Below are 14,730 nucleotides of genomic sequence, written 5' to 3'. Positions count from 1 at the left end.
TGGTATCTGTCAAAGACGACATCTACCCTCTGGTATTTTGCTCCCATCTTCAACACGGTGTCAGTGAACTTGTTGGCATAGTCACCAAATGTTGTAGTGTCAGGTGGCTTTCCGAGTGCCATTACCAGAGCTTGGCCATCAATGACCAGGCAGCTGGGTCCCTGAAGGGTAAGATCTGCAGGGGTTTTAACTTGTTTCGTCAGTATATTTGCTAACACAGACTTGTTGGTGGAATGTAGACTCCCGTTAGTTGTGGCCAGAGATGGCAGGATGGGCATGAGCTCATGCTGGAGGATATTGTCAAGGTCTACCTTACGACCTGCTCTGTAAGCTGTGATGAGCCTTTGTAGAATCTGCCTGTCCACTTTGATGGTGTTTTGCTTGTTCTTGGAAAGTTGCACAACTTCATACAAAGAGGCAAATGTCTTGGCTTTGTTCTTTCGAATGGGTGATTTCAGGTTCAGGTGCTGGTCACTATCTGGAGGTTCACACAAACGTTTGTCCACAAACATGTTCAGTTGTGCCTGTCCAAGGTGTTCTGCGCCAAGTATGGATTCTTGAATCTCCGGTGTGACTACGTCCTTGTTGATGTATGTAAGAAAACTTACAAAAGCACATTTAATTCAGGTTTGTACCTTGTGTAGTCACACTTAACTCATTAAGCCCCACCATTTATTTTTAGAAAATTCGCCTAAAACAGCATGCTTACATTAAAATGCTTATATATCCAGATTTATAAGAGCTACTTGCATAAACTTGGTACCTGAAGAAAGCTAAGACTTGGGGGATTCTAATGTTGGTGTCCAACACTGTACAGTTATTACCAAATTGCTGTAGTATTCCTGCAAACACTGAAGAAATGTCATTTTTTGTATCCTCGCCTATACAAAGATTACAGTTAGACAGTCAAAAACACCCTGTTACTCATGGTTGCACCCCAGCTATATTCCTACTTTCTTCCTCCATAGGTGCAGATGTTCTGTGCAAACTTTCATGTCAGTAGAATAAAAACTGTGGGTTTAGCACCTGTTTTTGTGGAGAGAGGGCCTGGTGCTGGCGGCCATGTTGGATTTCTCAATTTTGAGGCCTTATTTGACATTTTTGAGCTTGGTATACAGCAGATTTGGATTCAGCACCCCTTAATACCCCTAGAAATGTTGTGTACCAAAAATAAACATGAAATGCCTTCAGCACTGTATAAAAGCACATTTTCTGAAATTCTGCCTAGTCTATTACTGTTGTTAATTAATTTTGGATTGTTGGTTGTTTTATGGTTGTATGGTTGTTTTATGTGGCTATTGCACCTATTACACAGTAGTACACACAGTGCAGCACTTTAAGATTATTATTAGTATCATGCCTTGTGGGGACATTCCATAAACATTACTTCCTTAACCTCTTACCCTAACGGTATACATGCCAACCCCTCACCCTACCCCTTATCCAACCCTTAACCTAACCCTAAAATAGCTCATTAACCTCGTGGGGTCGAGGCCGGCTAATGGCCCCACAATGATAGGAAAACCAGGTGTCACACACACACACAAACAAACACACACACACACACACACATAGAGAGGGGGGGGGGGGGGGAGAGAGAGAGATAACTACTTCTAGCTGTTCTGTTATATTCTCCAAGACCATTGATTGATTGATTAATTGAAAATTGTATTAACAGATTGCAGAATGGGTACAGTACAGTACAGCTCAATACACACAATTGTTAAGGGGATGCAGACCAGAGAAAGACTTTCGTCTTGTTTACATCAGGGTCCCCCATTTTCAATTCATCGTAACATATATGACATACATAACACACAGATAGACAGTACTCACTGCTACATCTATACATTTATGACATACCAGATTTACAAATACAGTACTGTTTTTGATACAAAAAGAGTCTAAAAAATAGAGTATATACATTTGACGAAGAAACTGTACATTGGAGGAGGTTGGTGGGTAGGAGGTTGGTAGGAGGGGTGCTCTTCAAAAGCTCCAAACATTTTAAGCTTCTTCTATCCCAGAATTTAAACAGTCTCTGATCATCTGGAAGTGAATGAATGAATGAATGAATGAATGAATGAATGAATGAATGAATGAATGAATGAATGAATGGATGAATGGATGAATGAATGAATGATGAATGGATGGATGAATGAAAACTTTATTTAACAGATTGCAGAATGGGTACAGTACAGTACGGCTCAATACACACAATTGTTAAAGGGATGCAGACCAGAGAAAGACGTGTGTCTTGTTTACATCAGGGTCCCCCATTTTCAATTCATAGTGAGAGAGAGATAACTAATAGTTGTTCTGTTATATTCTCCATGCTCTTCAAACGCTCCAAACATTTTGAGCTTCTTCTATCCCAGAATTTACTATCCCAGAATTTAAACATGTTTCTGATCATCTGGAACGGAATTCCTTTACCGGTTCATCATCCTCTGGTATGTTAGGACTTGGAGGCTGGACCAGGCTCTCCAAGCCTTTACGCGCAGCGCAGCGCCCTCCTCTCTCCTCTGAAATAGGAGTCTCCGCAACCAAGAACTCTTCTCAAACTCGCCTGATAGCTCGGCTCTGGTGGACCGTCTTCAAAGCAGCTGCAGTCATAAAGAGAGAAGATGTCGAGCAGCTGTAAGGAGGAATAATAACATTTAATCTCAAAGATCTTCCCCGTTTTCCAAAAGAAGATTTCAATCAGACATACTTTAAAAGTTTCAACTCCTTGGCAGAATAGTCCTTCTTCTTTGCAGCCACCGGGATGCGATTTTGTTCATCTCCCTCTCTCTGGAATATATTTGAGGAATCGTAAAGTAAACGGAACGGGGTTTGGTTTCTTTTGAAACTGACATCTTCTTAATTAATAAAGCATCGGAATTGTTTTTACATTTTTGGACCAGCAGGATGGATTCAAATCCGAACGTCAAATGCAAAATTGTGGTCGTTGGAGACAGTCAATGCGGGAAAACGGCTCTATTGAACGTGTTTGCGAAAGATTGCTTCCCCGAGGTAAGTCCTGCACGATACCTTTATGATCACTGCGCCGTTATGGCAGCAGGCATTCTGTTCATATAATTATATTATTCCATCGGTCGAGGCGTAAATTGTCCTCCTTTATTGATTCAATCTGCAGGGATACATCCCCACAGTATTCGAGAACTACACGGCCAGTTTTGAGATTGACATGCAGAGAGTTGAACTTCGCCTCTGGGACACTTCAGGTAAGGATCAGTTCTCTGCAGGAGACAGAGGACAGTTTATTATAGTAACTAAAATGCGCTCTTGAGCTTGGATTCTTCATTCGTGGTTGAATGGGCAGGAACGGATTGAAACTAGTATAGTGCAAAATCTCCACCAGGAGGTATGCCTATATATGCTGGAGCGATTAGGGGGCTTTCCAGAATGTTTAGAATGCACATTTGTCCTCTTATGTTGGAAGAAAACTTGATATGCGCAAAACAACACGGCTGTTATCTACAGGTGGGAAATCACCACAACAATATTATTACATTATTACACAGACTAGAGTCACGATATTGTAATGTCACAATATTGCGATAAATTGCATTTTATTACCTTCTTTCAACTGCAAATTATGTCCCCAATGTCATCTGTTTTATCTAATTATATAACTTTTTCAGTGTTCAATATTCAAGAGGTTTATTCATCACATACATACACAAGACATATAGTGAAATGAATCACTCCAACAATGATTGAATATGTATACGAATCATGAATGATAATGATGAATCATTCCAATAATTTATATTGCAGGTAAATGGGATTGTCAAGCATAATATATATTTTTTTAAATATCTATTCCTGGTGTCACTGTTGATATAAGAGAGTACCAGAAGTAGCTATATCTAGGTTAATACTTTTTAATACATTTTAGATGTAGCCCCTGGTGCAAAAACGTAATCTCCTGATACATTTAAGCAATAGCTCACGACAGGCCATGGTATATAGTTATTATATCACACCTAAAGGGGCGTTGTTCGGCCCAAAGCGAAGCCATAGTTGGGAAATGTATGGAAATATAGACACATTATAAACTACGTATACCTGGCAAGGTAAAATAAAAACACAGCAACAGAAAATTCAATAATTGATTGATATCATTCTTCCACCAAGCAATGTCGTTCTTCAGACATTTAGCAACTTGCCTGGTGGTCCTGCATACTCTGTCCATACTATATCGTCTATAGCTACCATTTCAATGTCCAATTCAAGGAATTCCCCTCTGGCATCTTAATAGCTACACAGCCCTGCAGTTAAAGTGTGCTGTTCACTCAAGCAAAGTAATCACAAACGGGCGTACTTGTTCATCTCCCCAGTAGCTCCCGGCCCATCAGTGAGAGAGTGGGAGGTTCATATAGTTGTAATTGTGTACAAAAAATATTAGACCAGGGGCGGCTGGGTGGCGTAGCGGAGATTGCGCTTGTCACCAATGCAAGAGACTCCGGTATCGAATCCCAGTCTCAGCATTGCCTTCGACTTGGGCCGGCCGTCGTACTGGCTCATTTGGCAGAGTCAGCGGGTGGAAGTCGATGGGTGGGGATTGGACGTTGTGGACAGCGACTCCTACAGGTCGGTTGGGTGGCGCCTGCACAGCAGAGACAGGAAGTATCGGGGGCAGCGTGAGCCTCCCACGCGTTACTCCTCGCCACTGAGAGTCCGCGCTGTTGCGGTGAAAAGATGCGACAGGCTGCCTCCTTGTGTACCGGAGGGGACACGTGATGCAAGGCTTCTATCCTCACTACAACCGACTAGCGGGGGGCATAGTCTAGCAACGTTCAAGACAGGGGAGGGGAGAATTGGCTATACGAAAAATAGAAAATGAGGAGGAAAAGTGAATACAAAAAAATTAATATTAGACCAATCGGCCTTGAAGTTTGCAAGATTTCCTGCAGACAGATACACACACACTGTGACACACACATACACACGATATCCTCCAGGCTGCTGCCTGGTGGAGATAACTATGTGTGGGTAATTTACTGTAAGTCTCGAGTAGTCTCTCTAGTAAAAGACTGACGCTCCCTGTCTGGAATCCAGGGGAAGCAACGGTCTTGGAAACATTCCGAGGGTCAGATTCCACTGAAACATTGGCTACATTTCTGACTGTGAAGAGGGAATAGCCAGATCAACACTGTTAATGGCATTGTGCGAGTTAAGTCTTACAAGATGGCCACAACTCGCTGTGGAGGATGAGAGGTGCAGCTGAATCTACAAAACATTCAACCACCTGTTTGTCACACCTAACTGGACGGCATTATTCGATAGCCTTCCAGAATTGTGGTGTTTTTTTTAGGGCTGTCAAAATGAATGCTTTAACTCTGGAGATTAATACAAATTATTTAAAGCGTTAAAGAAAATGAATCTAGATTCATCTATGGAGTGAAACATGTTCAATATAATATAAGAAAGCGGCCTAGCTGAATCAATGTTGATGGTTTTGTTGAACATTTGTATTTCACAGGAGAGAAACTGTATTAAACGAAAGCTATTAAAATAGTCTTTGAATCTAAATATACTTTCTTTGTGTTGATTTTACATTAATTCCATGATTTTACTCAAGTAAATATCTGTTACAAGGCTTCGGTCTTAAGTAGAAACATGCAGTTTTTAATCTAGATTCATCTAGATTAATTACAGAAAATTGTGAGATTAATTAGTAAAAGAAAGTGTATCTATTGACAGCACTAGTTTTTTTTGTCTCTCCACATAGGCAATAAACTGAATTAGGGAGTGGTCCAGTGCATCTAATGGCCAACAAATACAAATGTTCACTTTGGGGGCCTTGGCTGTCCTCTCACATTACTTGTTTTATAAAGCCTCTCCCGTTCTCACACACTCATCAGATTATATCTCTGGGGATCTCCTGCAGCCCCAGGTCTGGAGGTAATTACCTCCTGTAGCCAGACTGCAGAGATTGGGCTGTACCCACCCCCCCCAGCTGCCTGCTGCTCTGCCTGCTGTGTGCTCCTCTAGTGGGGGGCTGGATGTGGGGGAGGTGGGGGGTTTGGGGAGGAGTGAGATCTTTTAGGCTTCCTCTGTGACCTCCAGCTGATTGTGGCCTCCTGGGAGGTTTGTCCAGGACACGGCTCGGTGATTACGCCACAAATCAGGAAGAGCTGACCTCACGGCACACTCAGTCGCTCATACACGCCCATGCACACACCACACACAAACACACAGAAAGAAACACACACACACCACACACAGACACAAACACACATAAAGAAACACACACACACACACACACACACACACACACACACACACACACACACACACACACACACACACACACACTAGGACCACATCTGAGACATTCCAGTGGCGTCCCCTTCTTGTCATAATATAGGGATGTGATAACATCTGTTTTGATAACCTTGTGAACAGGGCAAGTCGTTTGGAGATAGTCGTTCCGTATTATTTTTGGGGAGTGGATATTGAGTGCACCAAGGTCCTCTTATCTGTGGAGGCTCTTCGTGGCACCTGGCTTTTTATCATCCTTATTCTGTCGTTGTGCACCACATCTTCTCATTAAAACCATCCATAATTATGAATGCATCCCGTTGAGACACAGTTGACTCAACATAAACCCGAACAGCCAAGGCGGCAAAGCGGTTTACCATCTCTTGAAGGTGGTCTCTCGCATAATCCTCTCACACCGCGGATGGTCTTCTTGTCTCTTACCATCAGATTCCTACTCATCATACATAACTAGACCTTTGCGTGGCACATACATGATGAATTGCAACAGAGAATAGCACCGTAACCCATATATATATATTTTTTTTTAAAGGTCATTACACCCATACAGTACATAGGCCCGTTGCAAGATCAATGCTATGCTATAGGATAATAGTCTGCACTCGGCACCAGTGGAAAAGGCCAGTGGTAAGGGATGTGGATTACCACAGCAATGAAATAGGGTCTCACTTGATTATTTATTTCTCGGGATGCAATACGGAGTAGATAGGATTTAGATGCGAATGGCACCAGAGATATTTGATTAGTATGAAGAGAGGACTCACACAGCGTGTGTTTTGCGGTAACAGGCGCTGCTTGATGTTTTCAAGCAGCGCTGCCCCCTGACAGTATTGATTAATCAACCCGGGACTAGAAGATCAGAAGAGAAAGAACACACCTCGCCGCACGTTATCAAGGTAGACGGATTGAGAGTTCCTCTCATTCTTACCCTACCTACGCATCCAATTCCTTTCAAATTCTTCCATTTTAATCATTTAATCATCAGTGCCCATTCAAAAGCAGATTTAATGTTCCCGTTTGGAAAAGCCCCTCACACCAAAGCTAGACTCACAAATCCCTCACGCAGAGCGGTGGAGACGTCTCAAAGATGATGCTGCGGTGAGAGGGCTATGAAAATAAGGGCCTCCACTCTGTTTGTTTAACATAAGAAACCTGACTCCCCAGACGTGAAAATATTTCATCATTGTTTACATCTGCCGGTGTGGATTTGCGCTCATTTGGAAAACGTGGAGGGTGGGGCGTCAAAATCACAGCACACATTTTTTTAAGGAACTCTTGCGTGTAAAAAAAAAAAAAAAAAAAAAAACAGGGGGCCAACCCCCCCCTCCCCCCCCCCATGCAGGGAACTCACTCCTGAGAATTCTGACACAGGTTGAGTTTTGTGTTTCGGTGAATTCAGAATGAAAACCGAACAAAACTGATGGTGTCATTGGCGTTTTTAGACCCCGGCCGTGCTGGTTCAGGGTCGACCATCTGGATTCCATTTGGTGTATCAAAACATCTCGGCTATGAGGGGGTTGAAAAAAAAGTCACATTGAAACGTAATAGATCAGGTTTTTGGAGTGATTGTTATGACTTTCGGTAATGCCATGAAATAGCATACTGGCCCTCCACTTCTTTAGAATTCAATGGAGCGATTCAGCGAGCTCCGTTATCCTACACCCCTTTGTGTTCCGGAGGAGAAAAAAAGAAAATGTTGACACCGAGCCCCTGACGGAATGACACAACCCTCTCCTCTCGGAAACGCCTCACTGTTTTCCCGCAAGGAAGCCTGTTTGAAGAGACAGTGCGACACATTATCATGGGGTCTCCTCCTCCTTCCTGGGTTAGTCACCATCTAGCCTGGTCAAAACCTGAACCAAGCAAGGACTGGGGGAGGGGGGGGGGCATTGGGTCTCCCTTGCATCTGTGTTGAAGCACTGTTCCAGGCCCTACCCTCATCGCAGAACTCAGAGACCACCTCAGTCTGGGAAACGAAGTAGCCTAATCCTCTGCTACATTCTTCACTGCAGGGAAATTAGAGAGTCTTCCGGACAGGTCGCTCTACCTGGATCGTGCAACGTGATCCTCTTGAGATTTGGCGCATAAACAGAGCGTCGGTGGCCTAAAGTCATCCCCGGGGTACATTCCACTGTATCCATCCCGACCGAGCCACTATTCTCTCCCGTGCAAAATATTCAGGTCACACAGGGTCATGTTTCCGATTGTTTTGTGCTCATACCATTAACATCACCGACGACAGGATATACTGTGTGCACGTCATCTCATGTACTTTCCTGAAAGAAAGAAAGAAAAAAGAAAAAGACCATGGCGGATTTTGTGCGTTGGATAGTGTAATGGAATGTTGCCTACACCGCTGTAATCCGAGCCATGCCTGGGAATAGCGTGTCCATTGTGCAAGTCTCTGTGTGTGTATTGTTGGAAAGGGAATGGGGGAGTTTCTCCTCGTTTACAGTACGCTGGGATCAGTCTGATTCACATGGCTTGCTGGAGCCTCTGCAGCCTGACTCAGCTACCACATAGCTTTCATAAACACATCTGGTAACTCACACTGGAGTTTTGTTTTTCACCCTCAATTTGATTATTCTCCCCCCCCCCCCCCCCCCCGCTGTGGCGGTAATATTCTAAAAAGATTGCATGTCTCGTGTCCTGTCATTACGTTTGATAAGAGCGTAATCCCTCTGAGATTATAAAGCGCTATAATTTGCGTGCTAGTTTAAGGAAGACAAACACACGAGCGGTTCATTTCTGAATGTCCAAACTTCAGATCTCGGCTTCCTCCGGGTCTTTGATGTTTGTAACCTGACACGCCAGACGCCAGCTGCCGTGCAACGATAAAGGGATAGTTCCGATTTATTTTTACTTTAAGTTGTATAAAATACTCGCCGGTAGTGTAGTGGAAGCAAAACTATTAGCCTACTTAGCGAGTCCCGCGGTCGGGAGTTCTGGTTGGGTTTCTGAGCGAACCAAAAGCAAACGGGGGCACGAAACCAAAAAGTTGTAATCCACACGGCGACATGCAGGCAAAAGGGTTTCCTATTTCTACAACAAAACCATCGTCCTCCGCCACTATGGATTCCGCAATCACGTGGCGCTATTCTGTTTCTCTGAAGAAGCCGGTGTATCACTGCACGCTGGAGCCGCTTCACTGGTAACGCGGCAGCTGTTTCAAAATGCTGGAGGACCGCGGTTTTATTTTGGAGGTGGCTAACTCTTTGCCTGCTTGTTGTGGTGTGGATTAAAATGCGTTGGTTTTTGCAACCCCGTTTCTGCCGTTTGCTGGCCGTCTAAAGCGTCCCGGTTCTGTTCCGGCCAGAACTCCAGCCACGGAGCTCTGTAATTAATAGGGGTGGGGGGGAAAATCGATACGTAGTAGTATCGCGATACTTTGCTGTATCGATACAGGGACGCCAAGTATCGATATTTAATTATTCATAAATTCATTTATTTTGTTTTTTATTTATTTTTGTATAAGGAAGTTGCATTGTTCATTGCAATACCTGTAATAGTACAGTAGTCCACACACACACACACACACACACACACACACACACACACACACACACACACACACACACACACACACACACACACATGTGCATTCAGTTAAGTTGGAATATGACTGTAATACAAACAGTTCAGTTTGTCAGGTACATGCAACACAGATTACAGTGTTTACATCTGTCTGCTTGAGAAAATACCATGTTCTGCAATACAAATGATTGAAGTGAGATGAACAGACTGAACTTTATTTTATTAGATAAAACATGTTGACAAAGTTTTACTTTGCAGTTGAAAAAAGGTAATAAATTAAATTTGAGCCAAATTTTTTTTAAATAAAAAAAAATTCCGCAATACTCAGCATATCGCAATATATTTAGTATCGCGATACTATCGTATTGTGACGCAAGTATCGCGATAGTATCGTATCGTGAGGTCTCTGGCGATTCCCACCCCTAGTAAGTAAGCTAATAGCTTTGCATCCGCAACACTACTGGCAAGTATTTCATACAATGGCAATGTCCAAACATCTGAACTCCCTTTAAGATGATTGTTCTCATCCCTTAAATATACCCTAGTAGTGTGCTCCTTTGGAACCTCTGTGTGAAATAGGACTACGGTACTTGAAAGTAACTGTGAGAGCCATTACGTTTACTCTGTGCTACATTTGACATCGACTATACTTTCAATTGCAGGTTCACCTTATTATGACAACGTGCGACCTCTCTCTTACCCCGATGCTGACGCGGTGCTCATCTGCTTCGACATCAGCAGACCGGAGACCCTGGACAGTGTGTTTAAGAAGGTGAGTGATTTGGCCTGAAACTGCTCTTTTTGAATATTGCCCAATTTCATTGATAGGGCATGGTTGACACAGGAATGAATCGCAAAACAGCAATTTGGTATAAATGACTCAGGTGAATATGATCTGATGTTGAAGGTGCTAATTAGTGGAAGACAATGAAGTTAAGGGCTTGGTGGCTTAAATGCAGAGGCTAGTGTGTCTGTTGTGAAGTTTACAAGGTCTCTATGATCTGAAGGTTTAGTCACTGAAGTAAACTTCTGGGGCTGGCTTGGGACCGGTGGCAGCTGAGCTTCCATGTTGTCGTCATGGAAACGGCATCAACTTGAGGGAGGCTAGAATCATACCACTGAGGGAGGGGACAGGATCGTACCACTGAGGGAGGGGACAGGATCGTACCACTGACCCTCACATGAGGTTAAGAGGTAGTCTGACCACTTATTTCCCAGGAGAGTTCCAGACACAGCTATAGTAAAGTCTGCCCTTTGACCTGTGATGACGAGTGTGCATGGTCCCGAAAGGGAGGTAGAGATGGAGGGCTGATAGGCTGGAGGGGAACATAAGCACCACTCTGTTTCTCTCTCTCAAACTCCCGCTCTGCAAGGCCCCAGTCAGTCTCTGGCCAACACACACACACACACACACACACACACACACACACACACACACACACACACACACACACACACACACACACACACACACACACACACACACACACACACACACACACACACACACACACACACACACACACACACACACACACACACACACACACACACACACACACACACACACACACACACACACACACACACACACACACACACACACACACACACACACACACACACACACACACACACACACACACACACACACACACACACACACACACACACACACACACACACACACACACACACACACACACACACACACACACACACACACACACACACACACACACACACACACACACACACACACACACACACACACACACACACACACACACACACACACACACACACACACACACACACACACACACACACACACACACACACACACACACACACACACACACACACACACACACACACACACACACACACACACACACACACACACACACACACACACACACACACACACACACACACACACACACACACACACACACACACACACACACACACACACACACACACACACACACACACACACACACACACACACACACACACACACACACACACACACACACACACACACACACACACACACACACACACACACACACACACACACACACACACACACACACACACGTGAGGATCAGACTGTTAATCGCTTCCCAATTCGTATCCCCTCCAGTGGAGAGGAGAGATCCAGGAATTCTGTCCCAACACCAAGATGCTGCTGGTGGGATGCAAGTCGGACCTCCGGACGGACCTGTTCACCAAGTCCCACAGCAGACAGACGCCAGTGTCATACGACCAGGTGGGTGTTTTAGAATAGAGGGAGGGATATGCTAGAACATCATTGTGTGACATCACAAGTGCTTTATAACACTTCACTGATATCCATTGCAAAAAAAGGAGTTATATTCGTATTGATTACGTTATAATGTGTTATACACCACAGTCCAATATGATTATAACCCAGTTATAATTCAGTAATAAATGTGTGTTGAAGTGTGAGCAACACTTCAAGGAGAGTTTTACAGAGACATTTTAGTCCCATGGCTCATCATTATCTACATATCTGTATGTGATAGTTCAATTAGAAATTCTTAAGCCGACAATGTCACTCACTCACTCACGCACTCACTCACTCACTCACTCACTCACTCACTCACTCACTCACTCACTCACTCACTCACTCACTCACTCACTCACTCACTCACTCACTCACTCACTCACTCACTCACTCACTCACTCACTCGTCACTCACTCACTCACTCACTCACTCACTCACTCACTCACTCACTCACTCCCTCACTCACTCACTCACTCACTCACTCACTCACTCACTCACTCACTCACTCACAGGCATCGCACCATCTACGATGCTGTGTCTCCTTGTTTGCGCTATATATCCTTAATTACCAGCACAAAAAACGATCCTTTTGAGCAATGATACGGAACGATGAGGAAAAACCTGATGATAATCAGCTCGAGACTGATGGCGGCGGTTTCTCTCTCTCTCTCCCAGGGCTCCAACATGGCCAAGCAGCTGAACGCTCCCTACATCGAGTGTTCCTCCCTGCAGTCCGAGAACAGCGTCAGGGACATCTTCCACGTGGCCACGTTGGCCTGCGTCAACAAGAACAATAAGAGCGTCAAGCGCAGCAAGTCCTCCAGGGCCGCCAAGAGGACCTCCCACAGTCGAGGGGAGCTGCCCGCCGCGGTGACGGACTTCCAGCAGACTAAAGCCAAGACCTGTGCTGTGATGTGAACGAGAGATTTGTTTTTACGGACAATACTGGAGAAGCAAACCCACCCAACGGACCGTTTCTTCCTCCTTCGCTTCATACCGGGGCGTGAACTGAACGAGGGGAGACATTTTTTGACGAAGTGTGGGTTGCTATTGTGTGCTTTTATTACCTGTAAAATGAAGTAGAATGTTATCTAAGCAGTCTAAATGGACTTACTTGTGCTAGCTTGCTGTGTTCTCCTGGGCTAACTCGGATTGAGGACAGTGTTTGGAGGCCCGAACCCAGCCACGGCAAAGGCTTTGGCACATTAACTACATGCAGTGGAACACTCTGTGGAGAGACTCGGAAATAACCCCTGGTCCTATTATGAACTCTCAATTTAAACAACGTAGTTGAGAATGAAAGCAGGGTCGTTGAAAGCTTGACTAGTGAATAGCTTCGTTTTCAGAAGCGTTAAAGGTACCGCGTTTCTGTGTGCTTTGTGATTTTGTTTTGTTGGAACCAAAGTTGTTTGAGGCAACATGCTGGAAATAACACGTTAGGCTACACCGTCTGGCAAGGTTGGACACTAGTATGTTGATATATTTAGCTGTTTAACCAAACCCTGCATGCCATAGGTTGTTCCTGATTACTTCTGGCCTTTCGTGACTTTTTGCCTTCCCCTGAGGTTTTATTCTAAAACGGTGACAAAATGGTTATTTTCCCCGAAACCTCCCGTTTTCAATGTGAAAAATGTTGTTTATTAAGAAAATGTGGTTTCTATGTATGAATCTTTGCTTATAAAACCATAAGCTTACCACTGCGGCTGTGCTTTATTTGTGTGAATCCACTTACTTCTTGGAGCATGCCCGGCTTTATGGAGGTCTATACGGTTCTAGATGAAGAGCATTTAAGGCTTTGGTAGCTCTATTTTTAAGCTCTACCAGACATTCTCCCGAGCCAAATCTGGCTTTTCGGTGAAAATCAGACCAGATGCAATCTTCCTTCTCTGTAGTTGGAGGAGGGAGACAATAGCTCGAGTGACGTGCAGCTCCGTCAGCTCGGCTGTGTGTCCTGGTTATCGTGACTTTTCTGAGGGCTCTCCGCTCTCTCTTTCTCTCTGCTCTCCTATCTGTGGGTGCGCTGCAGGAGCTCTGATCACATGACTCACGTATGGGTGAACCACCCTTATGCTCCCCCAGCAGCCCACCATACCAATCTGTTTTCATGACACTTCCACAAGCCTCACCAATGACAAGCATTCGATTCTTGAGAATAGTGTCTTTACAAGAAAAAGATGCTGTGATATCAAGGGTTACGGTCAATGTCCCTCTTTTTTTCTTTCTATTTAGTTGTCTGTATGAACATGTCGGTCATTTATTTGTCAAAATGATAGAGGGGGTCTTTATGTAACTACATTATTGATTCAAAGGTGTCACAATATCATACAACATTCATATTCATCAGCATGGATAGGGTCCAACCCATTTTGTGAATGCAAGTAAGTAAGTAAGTAAGTAAGTAAGACAGAGCTATCAGGAGGTCAGCAGGTATCCTCAGCCTTGCTGTTGTACAGTGTATTGCTGCGCTGTTGTGTCAGGATAGTGGTTTTCACTAGCCAGGATGGAACAGGTGAGACTGGTCATCTGGACTACATTAGGTAAATCATTGTTCAGCTTGTTTTATGCAAAGCTTCCTTCCTCACCGCCAG

At 44.2% G+C, this 14,730-nt stretch overlaps 1 protein-coding gene across 1 annotated transcript; it reads left to right on the top strand.

Moving 5' to 3' along the window:
• Positions 1–2,579: 2,579 nt before the first annotated feature.
• Positions 2,580–13,830, top strand: LOC311227977 (rho-related GTP-binding protein RhoE-like). Its single transcript, XM_084313862.1, has 5 exons — positions 2,580–3,015; positions 3,140–3,227; positions 10,488–10,597; positions 11,978–12,103; positions 12,818–13,830. The coding sequence occupies exons 1-5, from the start codon at positions 2,911–2,913 to the stop codon at positions 13,058–13,060; spliced, it is 672 nt and encodes a 223-aa protein (XP_084169988.1). The 5' UTR covers positions 2,580–2,910; the 3' UTR covers positions 13,061–13,830.
• The last annotated feature ends 900 nt before the right edge of the window (positions 13,831–14,730 follow it).

Source organism: Notolepis coatsorum (assembly GCF_963971535.1).
Source record: "Notolepis coatsorum genome assembly, chromosome: 5".
Classification (NCBI taxonomy): Eukaryota; Metazoa; Chordata; class Actinopteri; order Aulopiformes; family Paralepididae; genus Notolepis; species Notolepis coatsorum.
This window is presented reverse-complemented; position numbering and strand designations above follow the sequence as displayed.